The sequence below is a fragment of the Bidens hawaiensis genome, unplaced genomic scaffold, assembly GCF_021521415.1.
Source record: "Bidens hawaiensis isolate Kalapana, Puna unplaced genomic scaffold, B.hawaiensis_p1.1 tig00032086_1, whole genome shotgun sequence".
Classification (NCBI taxonomy): Eukaryota; Viridiplantae; Streptophyta; class Magnoliopsida; order Asterales; family Asteraceae; genus Bidens; species Bidens hawaiensis.
This window is the reverse complement of record NW_027495439.1, coordinates 97685-114481: the sequence shown is the minus strand read 5'-3', so window position 1 is coordinate 114481 and position 16797 is coordinate 97685. Positions and strand designations below refer to the sequence as shown.

General features: G+C 37.4%; 2 protein-coding genes and 1 pseudogene across 2 annotated transcripts; all 3 read left to right on the top strand.

Moving 5' to 3' along the window:
* Positions 1-3519, top strand: LOC143582964 (uncharacterized). Its single transcript, XM_077065409.1, has 3 exons — positions 1-121; positions 308-1881; positions 2983-3519. The coding sequence occupies exons 1-3, from the start codon at positions 1-3 to the stop codon at positions 3517-3519; spliced, it is 2232 nt and encodes a 743-aa protein (XP_076921524.1).
* Positions 3520-7365: 3846 nt separating this feature from the next.
* On the top strand, positions 7366-9668 carry LOC143582967 (putative late blight resistance protein homolog R1B-17; annotated as a pseudogene).
* A 5692-nt stretch (positions 9669-15360) lies between these two features.
* On the top strand, positions 15361-15973 carry LOC143582963 (E3 ubiquitin-protein ligase UPL3-like). Its single transcript, XM_077065408.1, has 4 exons — positions 15361-15390; positions 15478-15546; positions 15641-15769; positions 15848-15973. Exons 1-4 carry the CDS (start codon positions 15361-15363, stop codon positions 15971-15973), a joined length of 354 nt encoding a protein of 117 aa, XP_076921523.1.
* The last annotated feature ends 824 nt before the right edge of the window (positions 15974-16797 follow it).

Sequence of the window (16797 nt, the reverse complement as noted above, 5' to 3'; positions counted from 1 at the left end):
ATGTATGAGGATGCAATGGAGGAACTTACCTCTTTGTACCAAACTGGCACCCTTATCGAATACTGTCAAGCTTTTGATCTCCTTTTAAACAAGGTGACCCTCTCTGAAGAATATGCAATCAGTATATTCCTATGAGGATTAAAGCCGGAGATAAAAGGGCATGTAAAAATGTTCAAACCGAAGACGTTACGTGATGCATATGCATTAGCTCGCTTCCAAGACTCCAATCTAAAAGCATTGGCAGATGCAAAATTAATTGCCCCAGTTTCCACTACTGGTAACAAATAAACCACTTCTACTGTAAGAGGTGGTCAACCATCATATGCACCTAAGTTACCACTTCTTGAAACGCCAATCAGTAGTGTACCTGCGGGGCGTAACTCGGCTGCTAAACGGTTGACAAGCAAGGAGTTGGAAGACAAACCTTCAAAGGGTGAATGCTTTTGGTGCACAGAACGGTTTGTACCGGGCCATCGATGTAAATCGAAACAACTCATGGTAATTGAAGTGGAAGAAGAAGAGGGAATGGGCCAAGATGAGAGCCATACCGACACCACCACCGAGCCACAAATATCGATTCATGCCTTGACGAGCGTCCCGTCTTTTTCCACCATGCGTGTCAGGGGGGCTATCGGTACTCGCCCACTGCACATCTTGATCGACTCCGACTTGACACACAACTTTTTGGACAAAAAAATGGCTGTTAAACTTAACTATTCTCTTCACGATATAGGCGCCATGAAAGTCAAGGTGGCAAATGGAGATTCAGTCTCTAGCATGAAGGAATGCCCTGCCTTTAATTGGCTCATGCAAGGTCTCTGGTTTACCACAAATGTGTTGCTACTTCCGTTGGATAACTACGATATGGTACTCGGTGTTCAATGGCTTCTTACCTTGGGCAATATCACATGGAATTTCCAGAACCTCACCATGCAGTTTAATGTGGATGAGAAACCCTTTGAACTGAAAGGCCTGGATAGTAATTTAGTGATATTTTGTTCAGCAAACAAGCTTCAAGACTTACTGTCGCATCCCACTCAAATTGCATCTTTCCAATTATGTAGTATGCAACTCAGTCCTCTTTCTCAAAATGATGTCACAAGTAATTTTCAACATAATTCACATGTGACAAAGGTGGTTGAAAGTGTTCAATTAGAAGAGCTCTTGAAAGAATTTGAGGATGTCTTTCAAGAACCTCATGGGTTACCTCCCCAACGAGTCTGTGATCACCAAATCACACTCAAGGAAGGTACCACTCCAATTCAGCAACGCCCGTATCGATACCATGCCACCCAAAAAGACGTAATAGAGCAAATGACTAGGGAACTTCAAGCTACCGGGTTCATACAGAACAGCCAAAGCCCATTCGCCTCTCCGGTCATTCTTGTCAAAAAGAAAGACAACAGTTGGCGTATGTGCATCGATTACCGTCGACTCAATGATGCCACGATTAAAAATAAGTTAGCAATTCCTTTGATCGATGAACTGTTGGAAGAGCTTGGTGGATCATCTGTCTTCTCTAAGTTGGATCTCCGATCCGGTTATCATCAAGTTCGGATGCACTCGAATGACATACACAAAACTGCCTTTCATACACATGAAGGCCATTTTGAGTTCTTAGTGATGCCTTTTGGCCTTACTAACGCACCAGCTACCTTTCAGTCATTGATGAATTCGATTTTCAAAGAGATCCTTCGTAAGTGCGTTCTTGTTTTTTTTTATGATATATTGATTTATAGCAAGAATATTACCCAACACCTGCAGAATCTCCAAGCGGTTTTGTTTCTTATGAGACATCACAAACTCTTTGCAAAGCTTAGCAAATGTACCTTTGGTGGGTTAGAGGTCGATTACTTGGGTTATATCATCACCAAGGGTGGGGTTAGTACCGACCCACACAAAGTTGAAGCGATATTAAATTGGCCAAAACCACTGAACGCTAAACAATTGAGGGGATTCCTCGGCCTTGCAGGTTATTACCGACGATTTGTCCGCTCGTTCGGCGTTATTGCCAAACCTCTTACTAATTTGTCGCGGAAGGATTCTTTCCATTGGTCTGACATCGCTCAAACAGCCTGGCCCTCGTTTCAGCTCATGTTTTAGCTTTACCAAATTTTTCCTATCCCTTTGTGGTGGAAACTGATGCATCAGGAGTATCGGGGCTGTCTTAATGCAACAACATCACCCGCTAGCCTTCATCAGCAAATAACTTTCAGCTTGCCAACAAGCTCTCTCTGTTTATGAACGTGAACTTCTGGCGATTTTGTTAGCGGTCAAGAACTGGCACCATTATTTGATAGCTGCCCGCTTTATTATTAAAACAGATCAGAAATCAGAAATCACTGAAGCATCTTATGGAGCAAGCATCTTATGGAGTAGAAGGTGAACACTCCTCTACAACACGCATGGTTATCTCGTTTAATGGCCTATGACTTTGAGATCATGTACAAACAAGGTAAAGAGAACATTGTTGCGGATGCACTATCTCGTGTTCATGTCAGCTCACTTTTGGCTCTCACGTTATCGACTTCTGATCCTCTGTTGATTGATAAAATAAGCAGAGTTGGGTGGAAGACATTGATCTCCAACACCTAATTCAACACCTTAAAGATACTCCACAGGTGGGTCGTTTCACTTGGGATGGTGACCTACTTAAAAGAAAACACAAGTTGGTCATAGGCCAAGACGCACAGTTAAGGTCCGAGTTGCTCAATCTTTGTAATAGTTCTCCAATCGGGGGACACTCGGGAGTATCAGCCACCTTACAACGGCTAAAATCTTACTTTTATTGTAAAGGACAGATTAAGGAATTAAGACAATTCATTCGCAATTGTGACACCTGTCAACGTACATAGAATGAGACAGTTGCTTCTGGACTGATACGATATTTGTGGTGGTAGACCGAACACAAAATATGCCCATTTCATGGCTTTATGCCATCTTTATACGGCAGCAGATGTAGCTCAGATCTTCTTTGATTAGGTGTATCGTTTACACGGGTGGCTGACGACCATCGTATCAGATAGGGATGTTGTGTTTCTGAGTGCTTTCTGGACTGATTTCATGAAACTCCATGGTGTTTCCCTCGCCCTCTCTACTTCCTACCATCCGCCCGATGGCCAAACAGAAGCAGTTAACAAATGCCTTGAAAACTACTTACGAGCCATGGTGTTTGAACGTCCGAATACCTGGTTCAGTTGGTTAGCCTTAGCCGAATGGTGGTACAACACCAATTACCACTTGGCATTGGGTATGACACTTTTTCAGGCCATCTACGGGTTTCCCCCGCCCTTACATATCCCGTATATTCCGCACGACACAAAAGTTGCAGCTGTAGATGTTCTTATTCAGGAACGACATCGAGTTACTGGTCTTCTTAAACAATCTCTTCATAAAGCACGAAACAGGATGAAACAATTCGCTAACAGGAACAGAAGTGAAAGGTCGTTCGAGGTAGGATCTTGGGTTTTCTTGAAGATTCAGCCTTATTGCCAACAAACTGTGCGTGCATTTAACTAAGGGAAGTTATCCCCAAGTACTATGGACCGTTTCTTATTGTTGAAAAGGTTGGCCCAGTCGCCTATCGGCTCGATCTCCCTTCGAACATACTAATTCATCATGCGTTTCACATGTCTCTTTTAAAACAAGCTATCAGGCCTCCCACAACAATCATTTCCCTTCCCACAGACTCTCATTTCCTTCTTCAACCACTTGCAATACTTGATCGGAAAATGGTTAAAAATGTAATCGAGCTGCAGTTCAGTTTTTGGTTCACTGGAAGAATACTCCGATATCAGACGCGACGTGGGAATACGCGGATGAGTTTACTTTACGCTTTCCAGATTTCACACCTTGAGGACAAGCTGTTTGTCAAGGGAAGGGTATTGTTATGATATTTTAGTATAAGGGTAGTATTGTCTTTTTTATTATATTGAAGGTCTCTTTGGTCCTTGTAGTAGTTATGTACGATTAATAGCATGATCCTATGATCATGGGTAGTTTTCTTTTTGAATGTTCTATACTTCTCATTTTCCAGTTATGTAATGAAATGAGTTTTTCCCTTCTCTGAGATTCTTTCTATCTAAATACTATAACAGAGAACCCCATTAGTGGGCCTACTTTTCCATCCCTGGATTAAATTAGGAGCGAGCATTTTGTAATACCCGAGACTGACCAGAACCCGAAATCACTACATAACAAAGACTGAAGTGCGGATCATATACAAATGGTCGGTCATCAGTCCCAACCTCATTCGGTTATTCGGTCTTCCATCAATACCCGAAATCGGCCATCAAAGCTTCGAATCCGTTCAAGAACACGACAATTTCATTCCATATTCATGGCTATCATCTTCTAGAATCTAGATTCAAGATATGTATCGATGATGAAAAAGTAGACGATGAAGAAAACTACATGGAGATGATGAAGTCTTCAGTATTTTGTCGATTGTAGTTGATGATTCGATGAAGATATAGGTACATGACGAGAACTAAATATGAAAATTGAAAATGAAACTCATTCCCATATTCTAACTCTCGGTAAATTGAAATAAAAACAAATTATTACAACATTCTCTTCCGACCGTCTATTTTATGTGAGGGGTGTTTTTATAACTTAGAGAGTGATTTAAGGTGTGACTGAATAGTTTTTATACTTTAGAAAACACAGTGATTTTTCTGTATATTTGAAAAACTATTGTTTATCCTCTATAATTTTTTTAATATTTTTTGAAAGTGGTTGTGAGTAGGGTAGAGAGAAAAGATAATTATAAAAATATAAAAAGAGGATTTAATTGAAATGAGAGAGAAAATTTAGTGAGTTTTAGTGTAATTTTTTGTTTAGAGATATGTGGTGGGATGCGAATGCTCTAATATCAATTAAGTTTGTTCTTCCTAACCGGAATTGGAAACCCCACTTTATCTTATAGGATATTCATTAAATAATTTTAATTATCTTAAGAAACAATGACTTTTTCTTAAGAGAACAACTCACCAGAATTGTTTCACTATTATTTATTAAAAGATAATAATTTAAAAATGTATAATTTAGGTCCTGTTTGTTTTTTAAGATAAAAACTATCTGTAAATATGATTTCATCTGATTTCATGTCTGCAACTGAAAATGTGGTCTGAATGTGTGCAATCTGAAAATATAATATTGTTTGTTTTATAAACTATGTGATATCGTCTGCATAAATTGATCCACTGAATATTCGTACTGCAATCTAAAAATATGATATGGTTTGTTTCATGTCTGATTACATGCCTCAACAAACAAACATTACCTCTCTCAAACTTCCAATTCCCTTATCCATATGAATTGATCAAATGAACTTCTCTGCAAATCATTCAAACCCATCCATTTCAATCTCAGTTTCAACCTCAACCCTCCCACACCAAACCCCTCTCCACCCATTCAAACTCACCACTGCCAGTTTCCATCTATGCCGCCACCGAATTCTCGCCTCGCCTCCGACCCCCCATCATCTCCAGCCTCCACATCCGAAATCGACATGGTCCGACTCCAAAACAAAGACGACTCTTCACCACCAAACCCAAAAAATGTGTGCGTAACCAGCGTTATGCACATAACTTTGCTCCCCAAAACGTCATCCAAAACGCCGAAGTGGGTAGGGTGGTGTGTTCCCCGACGTTTTGGCCTCAAAACTCCCCAAACCGCCATCGACTACGGATGGTCTTATAAACAATGTCGAGTTACATTTCACAATGGTGTAAATTCAGCTCAAGAATCTATTTTTTTTACCTTTTAACAGTACTTTTCACAAATTTTGGCGAAAATGAAGAACCAACGCCAACTTTTGTTTTTCAGCAGATGACAAAAACGGATATGGAATTTGATTAGTCATGTTTCTAAGAACATATGCACTGATTTTCCCTTTCGCTTCGTCTTTCCCTACTTTCAGACTTAAGTCGGTTGAAGATCACAGAACTCGCAAATGAGAAGAAACAAATTGGAGTGGGGATTTGACAAGTTGGACGTGTCATTGTTTGCAAAAAGTGTAGTGGTAAGTTGGACATATTGCTCTCGCGTCATCTTCGATAATCATATTATGCAATATGATACACGTAGAAATAACATTTTTCATTTTTCCCATCGTCCATAAATAACAGGATAAATAAGGCTGACCAAACCCAAACCCAAATGTCATGTGAAGCAATCGCTTGAAGAGTGAGCGTGGCTTCTTTTTAGTCACCACATGTGTATTGACCTCGCAATGCGGTTGGACAATTAGACCAATCCTAGCGCATACAACCTAAATTACTCCCGAACACGAGCCTCATAATTCCGTTATAGGTCGTTCCAATTTGGCCTTCTCAAATAATGTGGTGCGTTTAGCGTCATTATTCCTATATAAAATAGTTAGTTAAAATCATTTTAAAAAGTAACAAGTGAAACAGTTTTTTTAAAAAATAAAATATACCGTAGTAATAATACTCTAACATTTCTCGTGTTGTTTTTTCGGCCATCTTTAAGTACTCGTTGATGTCGGTCGTGTTTCCGTAGGCGAGCGCGTGTATCACTGAAGTACACTTTTGAATATTGGTGAATCATAGCGTCTCTCGCGTGTCTAGTTGCTTAAAGTAATAAACAAGCGCCCCAAATCTTCGGTAATGCGCAAAAATAAACCTTTAGACATCCGAAAGCGACGCCTAAAAATCTTTGGGTTCTCGTATCTCGGCGGGATCATTGAAGTAACCTTCCATCAAATGAGTGTTCAGGTCCAAACGATCTCGTTTAATATATTATCTTTTCGAGGCTGTGCTATGAACGTGAACGAAGAGATTTCACACACTTTGCCATGAGCGTAACTGCCTCTTCCTTCACGTTGTCATATGTCGTTTGGGTGTTATTCCCAAAAAATGGTTGTATATATCTGAAGAACAGGGAGAATCCATATAGATTTTGTAGATATTTGTAAGAATATAAGTAGAGAGTTATATAAAGTTTCAGTGTTGGTTGATTAAAATGATTATATAGAAAAAAGTTGAAATTTTCTTTTTACTAAAATGGCCATTGGATTGACCAACTCACCCTCAACCTCATGGTCCTCACCCCACCATTGTATGCACAACGTTTATTACTCAAAACAGACCTGAAACACACCAGAGGCGATGTGACAAGCGTTTTGGGCCATTTACCACTCCACAATCCGTCAGGTTCTAATTTCACACAGTTGACTTTTTAAAGTTGATAAAAAGTAGTTAACTAAAGCAAAGTACTGGTTATGGTAAGTAATTTTCAAATCGTACACACTAATATAGCATTTACCTTTACACATTAAACAAATAATAATAATAATAATAATAATAATAATAATAATAATAATAATAATAATTATTATTATTATTATAATTATTATCTCTGCTCTTCCTGTTCGCTCAACAGTCAAGTTGAGATACATATATACGATGTTAATCAGCAGACTCTGTCTTCTCCACTTGCTCTGATCTTGGGTGTTCCGATCTCTATTATTCTTATTCTAGACAATTAATATGACATATGCAGGCGTTCAGATGTTCATGGGGAAGTTGAACCACCTCATTCACTGCACTGACAATCCAGTCATCAACAACGAAAGGCCTCAAATCCAGCTTCTCTATGATGAGCTTGACTCTATAATTCAAAACCTTGGCGTCATCCACCAACCTCAACATTAAGACCACCTTAATGATCTGAAGAAAAGATTCATCGATGCAGCGGAAGAGGCACAATATACAGTCGATCTTTTTCTATCCGGTATTCACCTTAGAATTTATGGATATTTTAGCCGACCTGAACATGTTAGGAGATCATTCAAGTCTGTTCTCGATTTGATTTCATACTGTGTTCACATTAGGAAACATACAGATCTCTACCTAAATCTTGCTAATGTTAGGAGATCATTCAAGTCAGTCAAGACGGAATTCAAGAGCATGATGAAGAGGGAAAGAACACTAATTCAACCAACTCCTGCTCCAATTTCCATTTCCATTTCTAGAATTTCACAAGGATCGAAGAAATTATTGGATCAAATTGTGGTGGGGCTTGATCATGACGTTGAGATGATACGAGACAAGCTTGTGGAAGATCAAAGGAAGGTAGATGTTGTCTCTATTGTTGGTATGGGCGGAATGGGCAAGACCACCCTCGCCACCAAGCTATTAAGCGATCGCTTTATTATGCATCATTTCCATGTCCGTGTTTGGCCCACTGTTTCTCAAACTTATGATAAGCGGGCTGTGTTGGTTCAAGGTTTGGAATCCATCCGTGGTCAGTTAGGTATTGAAAAGGCTACTGACTCTCGTCTTCGTGAAATGGTGCACAAAGGCCTAATGGGTAGGAGATATTTGATTGTAATTGATGATATATGGGACATAGAAGCATGGGATGACTTGAAATTGTTTTTCCCCCATGACAACAATGGAAGTCGGTTTCTGCTCACTAGTCGCGTAACTGAAGTTGCAAAGCATGCAAATGCAGATGGACTCATTCATCACTTGGGATATATGAACAACGAAAAAGGCTGGGAGCTGTTGTGTCAGAAGGTGTTCCATGGAAATGAGTGCCCTGAATGGTCAATTAAACCTAGAAAGCAAATAGTAAAAAATTGTCACAGATTACCACTTGCAGTGGCTGTCATTGCAGGAGTTTTAGCAAAAGAAGCATGGTGTGAAAAGCTTTGGGTGGAAATGGCTGAGAGGAACATTATTGGTGAGGAGAATGGTTGTCTGGAAACATTAGGTTTAAGTTACAAGCATCTTCCTCTTCACTTGAGAGAGTGCTTTCTTTATCTTGGTGGCTTCCCTGAAGACTACATGTTTCAAGTACAAAGGTTGATATGGTTATGGGTGGCCGAGGGGTTTATTGAAGAAGATGGAAATAGACAGTTGGAGGATATTGCAGAGGATTACCCCATGGATCTAATTGACAGAAATCTTGTAACTGTAGCAGAGAGGAAGAATTCTAATGGGTGTGTCAAAGCTTGTAAAATGCATGATCTTGTTAGGGAGTTATGCATAAATAAAGCTAGGGAAGAAGGACTCTTCCTTCAAACAGATAGGCTAATATTGTCTTCTAATGATATCACGCCACAATATAAGCCTGTCCGTATGGTCTATAATACCTACGATCTAGATTTAAGTCACCCGTCCACCCAAAACCTTCGATCGATTTTGAGGTTTTGTGATGTCGGATCCTTGAGCGATAAAATTGCGAAGTATTTCCGTTCATTTGCACTACTTAGGGTGTTAGATCTACAAGAAGGTAGAGTGATTTTCCCAAAGGCATGGAATTGCTAGTTCACTTGAGGTATCTATCAATTTGGAATTTATCACCAGGTTTCCCATCTTCAATAAGCAATTTATGGAACCTTCAAACCCTCATTTACAATACAGCTCCGTCTCTTGAAATTCGTGAGAGTATAGTCTTACCTAGTAACATATCAGATTTGGTAAATCTAAGGTGTTTGTGGAGCTTCAATCAGCCCATTTTTCTTCCTTCCATTAAAAAGCCAATGAATTTGCACACTATTTCTGACGTGGATTTGCGAGACAGGGTTGATAATTTTCAAAAGTGTTTTCCCTGCATTAAGGAACTTACATGTCATACTTATGTGGATGAGGTAATCGACTTCAAGTCTCTCACCCACCTTGAAAAGCTCAAATTAAGTGGTGGCTTGCAAAGAAGAATCTCATTGCATTTCCAGAAACGTTGAATTACACTAGCGTGGTGTCGTCTACCGTGGAGTGATATGTCAATAATTCGGTCGTTACCTAACCTCCATGTGCTAAAACTTAAATACATGCATGGCTTTTGAGGGAAGCTGCTGGTATACTGATGAGAATGAGTTTAAACAGCTAAAATTCTTGAGAATTGAGGGGCTGTGTATCAAACAGTGGGAAGTGTATAGTTCAAGCTTCCCGTGTCTCAAACAATTAGAAATTTTCTCCTGCCATGACCTACAAGAGATTCCCCTTGAAATTGGGGACATACCAACGCTTGAGATTATTAAAATCAAGTATTGTAGTCATTCTGTTTATGAATCTGCTAGAAGAATTCAAGAAGAGCAACGGGATTTGGGAAACTACGACCTAAAGATTGACATTTTAGAACAAGTTCTCACTTCTGGGAAAGTTTATTCTGTTGTTGTGTAATATGAGGCATTCTTCTCTTGTGGCGTTTGTTCACTGCCCGTTTAATAGTTGCTATGGAGGGGACTGGAACTTAGTAATTGCTAGTTGGGTGGTTATATGGAGTATCAAAGTTCTGAAGATTACTGAGATTTTTTGCGATCAGCAATTTATAGGAAGTCCAAATGTACTTTGGGTGAAGTCCTTAATATCTTGGAAGGATTTGTGAAATGTGAAAACCTTTAAATGTAGGAATTTGATGGAATTATTTCCGACATCTCGGTTGTGGAATGGTAAAAACTTATTAACATGTGCGGCTTTTGGATCTTCCTTTTTCGACACCGTTTTACAAGCTTGTGCTTGGACAACTAATATTGTTTGTTACATGTCCAAGTTTCGGGTCAACATAACGTGGCATTCCCTCTTACTTCATTGTAGGAGCTTGATTTGTATGATGTTGCTTCTTTTGATGGTGAATTGGGTAAAGCTTTGCTAGAGTTGCAAGCTCTTGTTTGTAGGAAACGGTACCTTGAGTCAACACCCGGGTTTGACTTTGACCACGATGAAATATCCGACTTGAAGTTCCGCAGGGCTTCAGTTAAAGATCTTTGTTTGGATTGTACACTTCCTGGTTATCCGGATTTTGTTCTGAAACCAGACAATGAAGATGTACTTATGCATCCTTTTTGTTATTCTTTTTTGCTTCATTACATGTTATTTTTTTATGTTAATTCATATACTAGCTTTTAGCCAGCGTGTTACGCGGGTTTATTTATGTTTTTATTTTTAATCATTTTGCATATATTTTTATATTTATTTGTTTTATTTTACAACCGATTTTTGTTTTGATTTAATACGTATATATTTGTTTGTTACGTTAATTATATTTTTTTACGTTTGGACTCATTCAATTGAAGTTAATAGGTTTATAGCTGGTTTGAGTTGAAGTTTGATGGTGAGGCCTTAATTAGAAGATGATGACACACTAATGATGTAATTTACTACTAAATACTTGTAAGACCCAAGAAGAATCAGGTGGGACAAAGTAGTATATAAATCCTAATCCACAAAATCAATTTCTTCATATACAGATGGAGATGGACAAACAAATTCATCCATAAAGGGAAATTGGAATTAATCGATAAAGAGCCCTAACACATTTTTCTTGTTCATGTTCTTGAACATAAACAAAACTCCATCAATAAATAGAAACAAAAATTATAGTAAGAATATTACTACACATCAGTGACCCTTTGTAATCTCCATCCATCTCAAGGCATCAATAAAATATATAATAATATTGCACTCCTATCCACCTTGAAAATAAAAGGAGCATTTATGTTACCTTCATAATGCTATTATTTGCATGCATAATCCATGACATTTGAGGAGAAAGTGATGAATACATGTCTGCAAAGTTCTTGTAAGTTCACTCAAAACAAACTTCATGTCGAAAGAAACTTACAGCACACAAAGGATTACATCAATCCTATGTTGGTTCGTTCTCGCTTGTCGTTCTATATCATCAGCAGTCGAGTCAAGCCGCCTCGAAGTGGATACAAGGAACTGTGTGGTGCTTACATCAACATTTGTACCTTGTAAATTCATTCGTGTCACTTTCATTGCTCCGGTTGTATTATATATCGTCTTTGATGCATCATCAGCCGTATCAATTATTATATCAATTAACTTATCCGCCCTCAAATGAAATTTTGCATTCCCTCCAAGTACTAATCCAGTTACAGTTCTGTAAATAATGTAAATGGTTTCGGTTATTGCATGCATAACTCCATAATGCAAGTGTGAATAGAATTGAAGGCTTACATGGCTCAAAGTATGAAGAAAGCTGTAAGAATAATGTGCCAAAGGTAATGTTGTTTGTGGGATGTTGGTCTCTTGTGCTTCTTCAGTTTTCTGTTTCTTTTGCAACAAGTGATTGCTACAAGATATATTCCAAAAACGACGCCGCATAAGAGCCATAGTGCCCCAAGCACGTATCCTGCTATTCCTGTGTATGCAGTTGACTGCAACATTTTTCAACTTTAAATGAAGAAACATATAAGATGACTCATATTCAAAAAGGCAAACCAAGGGCCAGCACACAAAGCATCAATATCAGATTCTTCATTATGCAGCTAAACAAAATATGGAAACAAATTAGTGTCCAACATATCTAGCTTTGTTACACATAAAAATGAAAGAAAAAATAAACCTAAACTTACACCGAGACCCTATGATCTGTATGTTAATATAGGTCAGAAGATGTTATAACCTTTCTATAACAATATCTTCGAATACGATCCGAATCACTACCTGAACAAAACCTAGAACTACTACTATTACACAACTGTCTCCAACTAACACCAACAGTTAATCTTCTGCTAGGTGAAACTGAATCAAAGTAGATTGCCACAATTCTTGATAAGAAGTTGTACTGTATACTTCTAGATTATAAGCATCCGGATAATGACCCGGATGTACCTTTTATGTATTCAGTTATGGATTTATGAAAAAATGGTCTTCAGTCAGTTATCGTGACAGCCCTATAACCGAACCCGGTCAAAGTTAAAATCATAATCCAATCATAAATGGTTAAGCTTAACCTGTTTCTAACCGTGCTCGATATAATATACTATACATTAAAAAAACAATAAAAATTTTACTTATTAAAGAAACCAAAAATTGATCCGTTAATAAATAAATTTGACTTGTTAATAAAAAAGATTTTTTTAACCAATCAAGTATACAAAATTGAACAGTTAATGAAAATAAAGAGAGACCCGTATAGGGTAAAAATTTGACCAAATAATAATAATAAATCTTTTTAACCTGTTAATTAACAAATTTCAAATATTTTAAATTAAAATGATTTGAATTACATAATTTTTGAGTAAAAGAATGACTTCAACTAAGATATTTTGATTAAATTTTTGAATTGAAAAATATAATAAAGATTGAAATAATTTAAATCAAGTAATTAGTTAAATAACTGACACCATGCATAATCGAAACACAATCTTTATAAAAGGACATAATGCAATATCCCAAATGCTGGTAACTGAGAAAACCAAATGGCTTTATGCAAATGGCTAACATATTCTCAAAACAACTTCTGATTCTAAAAATAATATCAAAATCAAATCATATAATCGTTAAACTAAAACATAAAGATACCAAAACATAGCATGAAGTAGAGGCGAACACGGTTCGGATCACTTTCAGTGAATGGTTTACTTTTTAACGAAAGCCTTACTATCAAAGGCAACACACAAACATGCAGCAGCATAACTAAACATAATGACTAAACAAAAACGTTCACTGTCCAAGCGCGCACACAAACATACATAAAATGAATCAATTTTTTTTTACACTCAGTCACATTAACAACCTAAAAAACGGATCAATTGAAACCTCAGATGCTCAAATGCAGGTGACGTACCACTGACTATTGAGCCCGCTCAACAACCTTATGTTGAAGGTCAACCCGACTCACCCTATACGAAAATGCTTGTATTGACTCATCACCCGACACGCCAATTTACCACCTCTAAAATAGGGGATTGATCATTCAGTCACCTACAATCATGGTTTCAGTATTAAATAAACATCACTTAAAATACTACGTCTCAACCCTAGAACTAAAATAAGATTTTATAGCTGCCATCCCTTTACCCTTGAATATTCGTAGTTTCAAACATTATTATTTGACAAAAGCTATTGAAATGTGATTGATGAACCTGAACAAACGAAAAACAGAACAAACCTGATGTGGCGGTGTCTTACTAAACGGGTCGGTTATTATTCCAAATTTAAGGTCTCCAAAATATACACTCCAAATGGGATCTGACACCGCGGGTTCTAATCTTGATTGCATCTCTCGCATCTGCCATTTCAGGCCAAGGAACCTTCTACACCGCTTCCTATGTTTGTAAGTATACAGACATCAAGTAAACAGGAACGACTATATGCTTGGTAAACTTAACTAAATAAGGCGAAAAAATACAGATCCAGATTCTAGACAACCCATTTTACCCGTGATGACCACAACGTACCAGTGGTGTTTACCAGTTTCTTTTAGTTACCGTCTCTATCCTCAAATGAACTATGTTTTAATTCTTATGTTCCATTATTAGCCTAATATACTTTATAACTTGAACCTTATGATTATACATAACCAGATTTCGTTTTCATACATGCAAGTGTGACCAAAGTTGGACACTTTATGTCACTTTTTGGTGATAAATTAGAACTAAAAGTCTACAGCTCAACAATCATACGCTAACCAACTCCAGTCTTAAGAAAGTAACCATTTATGGTAATTTTCTAAGTTAACGGGTCAAACTAAACACAGTCAATTAAACATTTAGGGTAATTTTCTAAGTTATCGGGTCAAACTAAACACAGTCAATTAAACAAAATCGTGACTATGATCGTTAGCTTTCTACAACTGATTCAACGACCATTGATCAAAACAACACAGGTTCAACTAATTGGTCAAATCGAATTCATTTAGAGTGTATATGATTGATGAATCAAACAAACGAAAAAAACAATATGATTGATGAAATCAAACAAACGAAAAACACAACGAACCTGATGTGGCGGTAACGAAGAATTATGTTATGACCCGTGTAAGGGTTACGCATGGCCATCGATGTTTGTCAATTGATTGATACAAAGTTTAAACATGAGAGTGAGAGAGAGGATAGTGAGGGATCGAGTGTTGGAAGAGAACGTAATCTGGTTGAAGGGTTGAAGAATTTAGGGTAAGGATCCTGGTTTGGTGACCACACTACCCGCCAAAATTAAAGGGGTGTAATCCGGGTTAAATGAATGAGAGGGCCACCGTTTAAAAATCAAGCAAATCTGGTGACTCCAAAAAAAGGACATCAACCACATCGTGACACCTAGGATTTTTGGGTTTTCGTTTATATATATTATAGATTCTTTTTCTATATGTACATGCTAGTATAGACAACTAGGAGGAGTATATTTCACTTGTAGTTGCTGCCACCGTTAAAACTGGTATCACTCGGCAAATGGAAGTGTTTCAATCCGGTCAGCCTCACTTGCTTTTTTTTTCATTACTTACACTTTGTTTTGGATAATTATTAGTCAACTAGTGTGAATGTTTGGTCAACTATTAGTCAACTAATGTGCATGTTTGATCAACTAGTAGGTCTTTGACATTTCATCTCTGCAAATATTCTCCCCGAGCGAATTGGATTACATGCTATGTGGTCACAAAGAACTGTGGGAGGTAATTCCGGTTGACTTTTTCATGGTAAAACGCCAATGTTTCATGAAAAAAGGTATCTGAGTAACTTTATTTTTTTTACAACTGCAGGCTGACAAACTTGTAGAAAACATTAAATTTGATCATGGGTACACTTCAAGGAGTCCTGCAATAGTCAACGTATGTGAAATCTTGACTCATTTTGGAATCTTTTATGACATGCATGTAATAGAAATCTTAATACCTTGAAATTTGTTGTTGACAAATGTTTTAGTTACTTGAGATAATGGGAGAGTTCAACCCTGTACAACAAAGGGCGTTTTGTCGGTTTGTGACCGGTGCACCTCGGCTTCCACCTGGTGGTTTGGCGGTGTTGAATCCTAAGTTGACCATTGTCAGAAAGGTATTTATTATATGTTAAAAAGCAAAGTCTTTTTAGTTATGTATGATATAAAAGTGGATATGAACACTTGTTATGCAGCATGCGTCAACTGCAAGTAATGTGGGTCCCAATGCAGAACCTGCTGATGATGATTTGCCAAGTGTGATGACATGTGCTAATTCCTTGTGCAAGTTTTGCTCTTTTGGTCCTTTTAGTTTGGATTAACAAACTGAATAACCCTTGATGTTTGTATACAAGAGATCATGCGGAAGCGAATCTTGTATGCCATCACTGAAGGACAAGGATCTTTTGATTTGTCATGATCTTTTCGTTTAAAGCTAACTGAGTTTTGTATATTTGCGTCTCGAAAGCTTATTTTGGTATCTTTGTTTTTGACTTTCTACTGCCGCCCGCCCTCCCTGATGGTCAACTTTTAAGTTAAGTTTTTCTTTTTTATAGTATCCAGTATGAAAACATATTTTTTCCCATCGTATTCAATATGAAAATAGATGTTTTGGGTAGGGGTGGTAAAATGGCGGGCGAAACAGATTGGGTAAACATATGTTTTTTCTTCAACGTATTTAAATAAAGAATAATTTTATTCACACCAATTTTATTTTTTTCATAATGAACACTACAAGCAAAGTTGAGTAGAGATACGATCTTCAAATATCACTGAAGCGTCGCGTTATGCTTTGATTTCTGATCATTTTTTATTATTATTTGTTTTCAGTAAATGTGGATGCGGCGATTCAATCATGATTAGGCTTTGCTAAAGGACCGAACTGCTCTTTTCTATGGTATTTGTTTTGTAAATAAGTAGCAAAATATGATGTTACTTGATAATCCTTTTGAAATTTATAAATCTAGTCATATCTAGTTACAAGTATAATTTTATGTGAAATATCTTGTCCTTAGGTATGCTTTTACTTGATCTTTTGAAATTTCTAAATCTAGTTATCTAAGTATGGTTTTAGGTGAAATATCTTGCCATATAAGTAGGTTTTGGAAGTCATCAAACACTTTTGTGGATAATTATAATCCTTTCT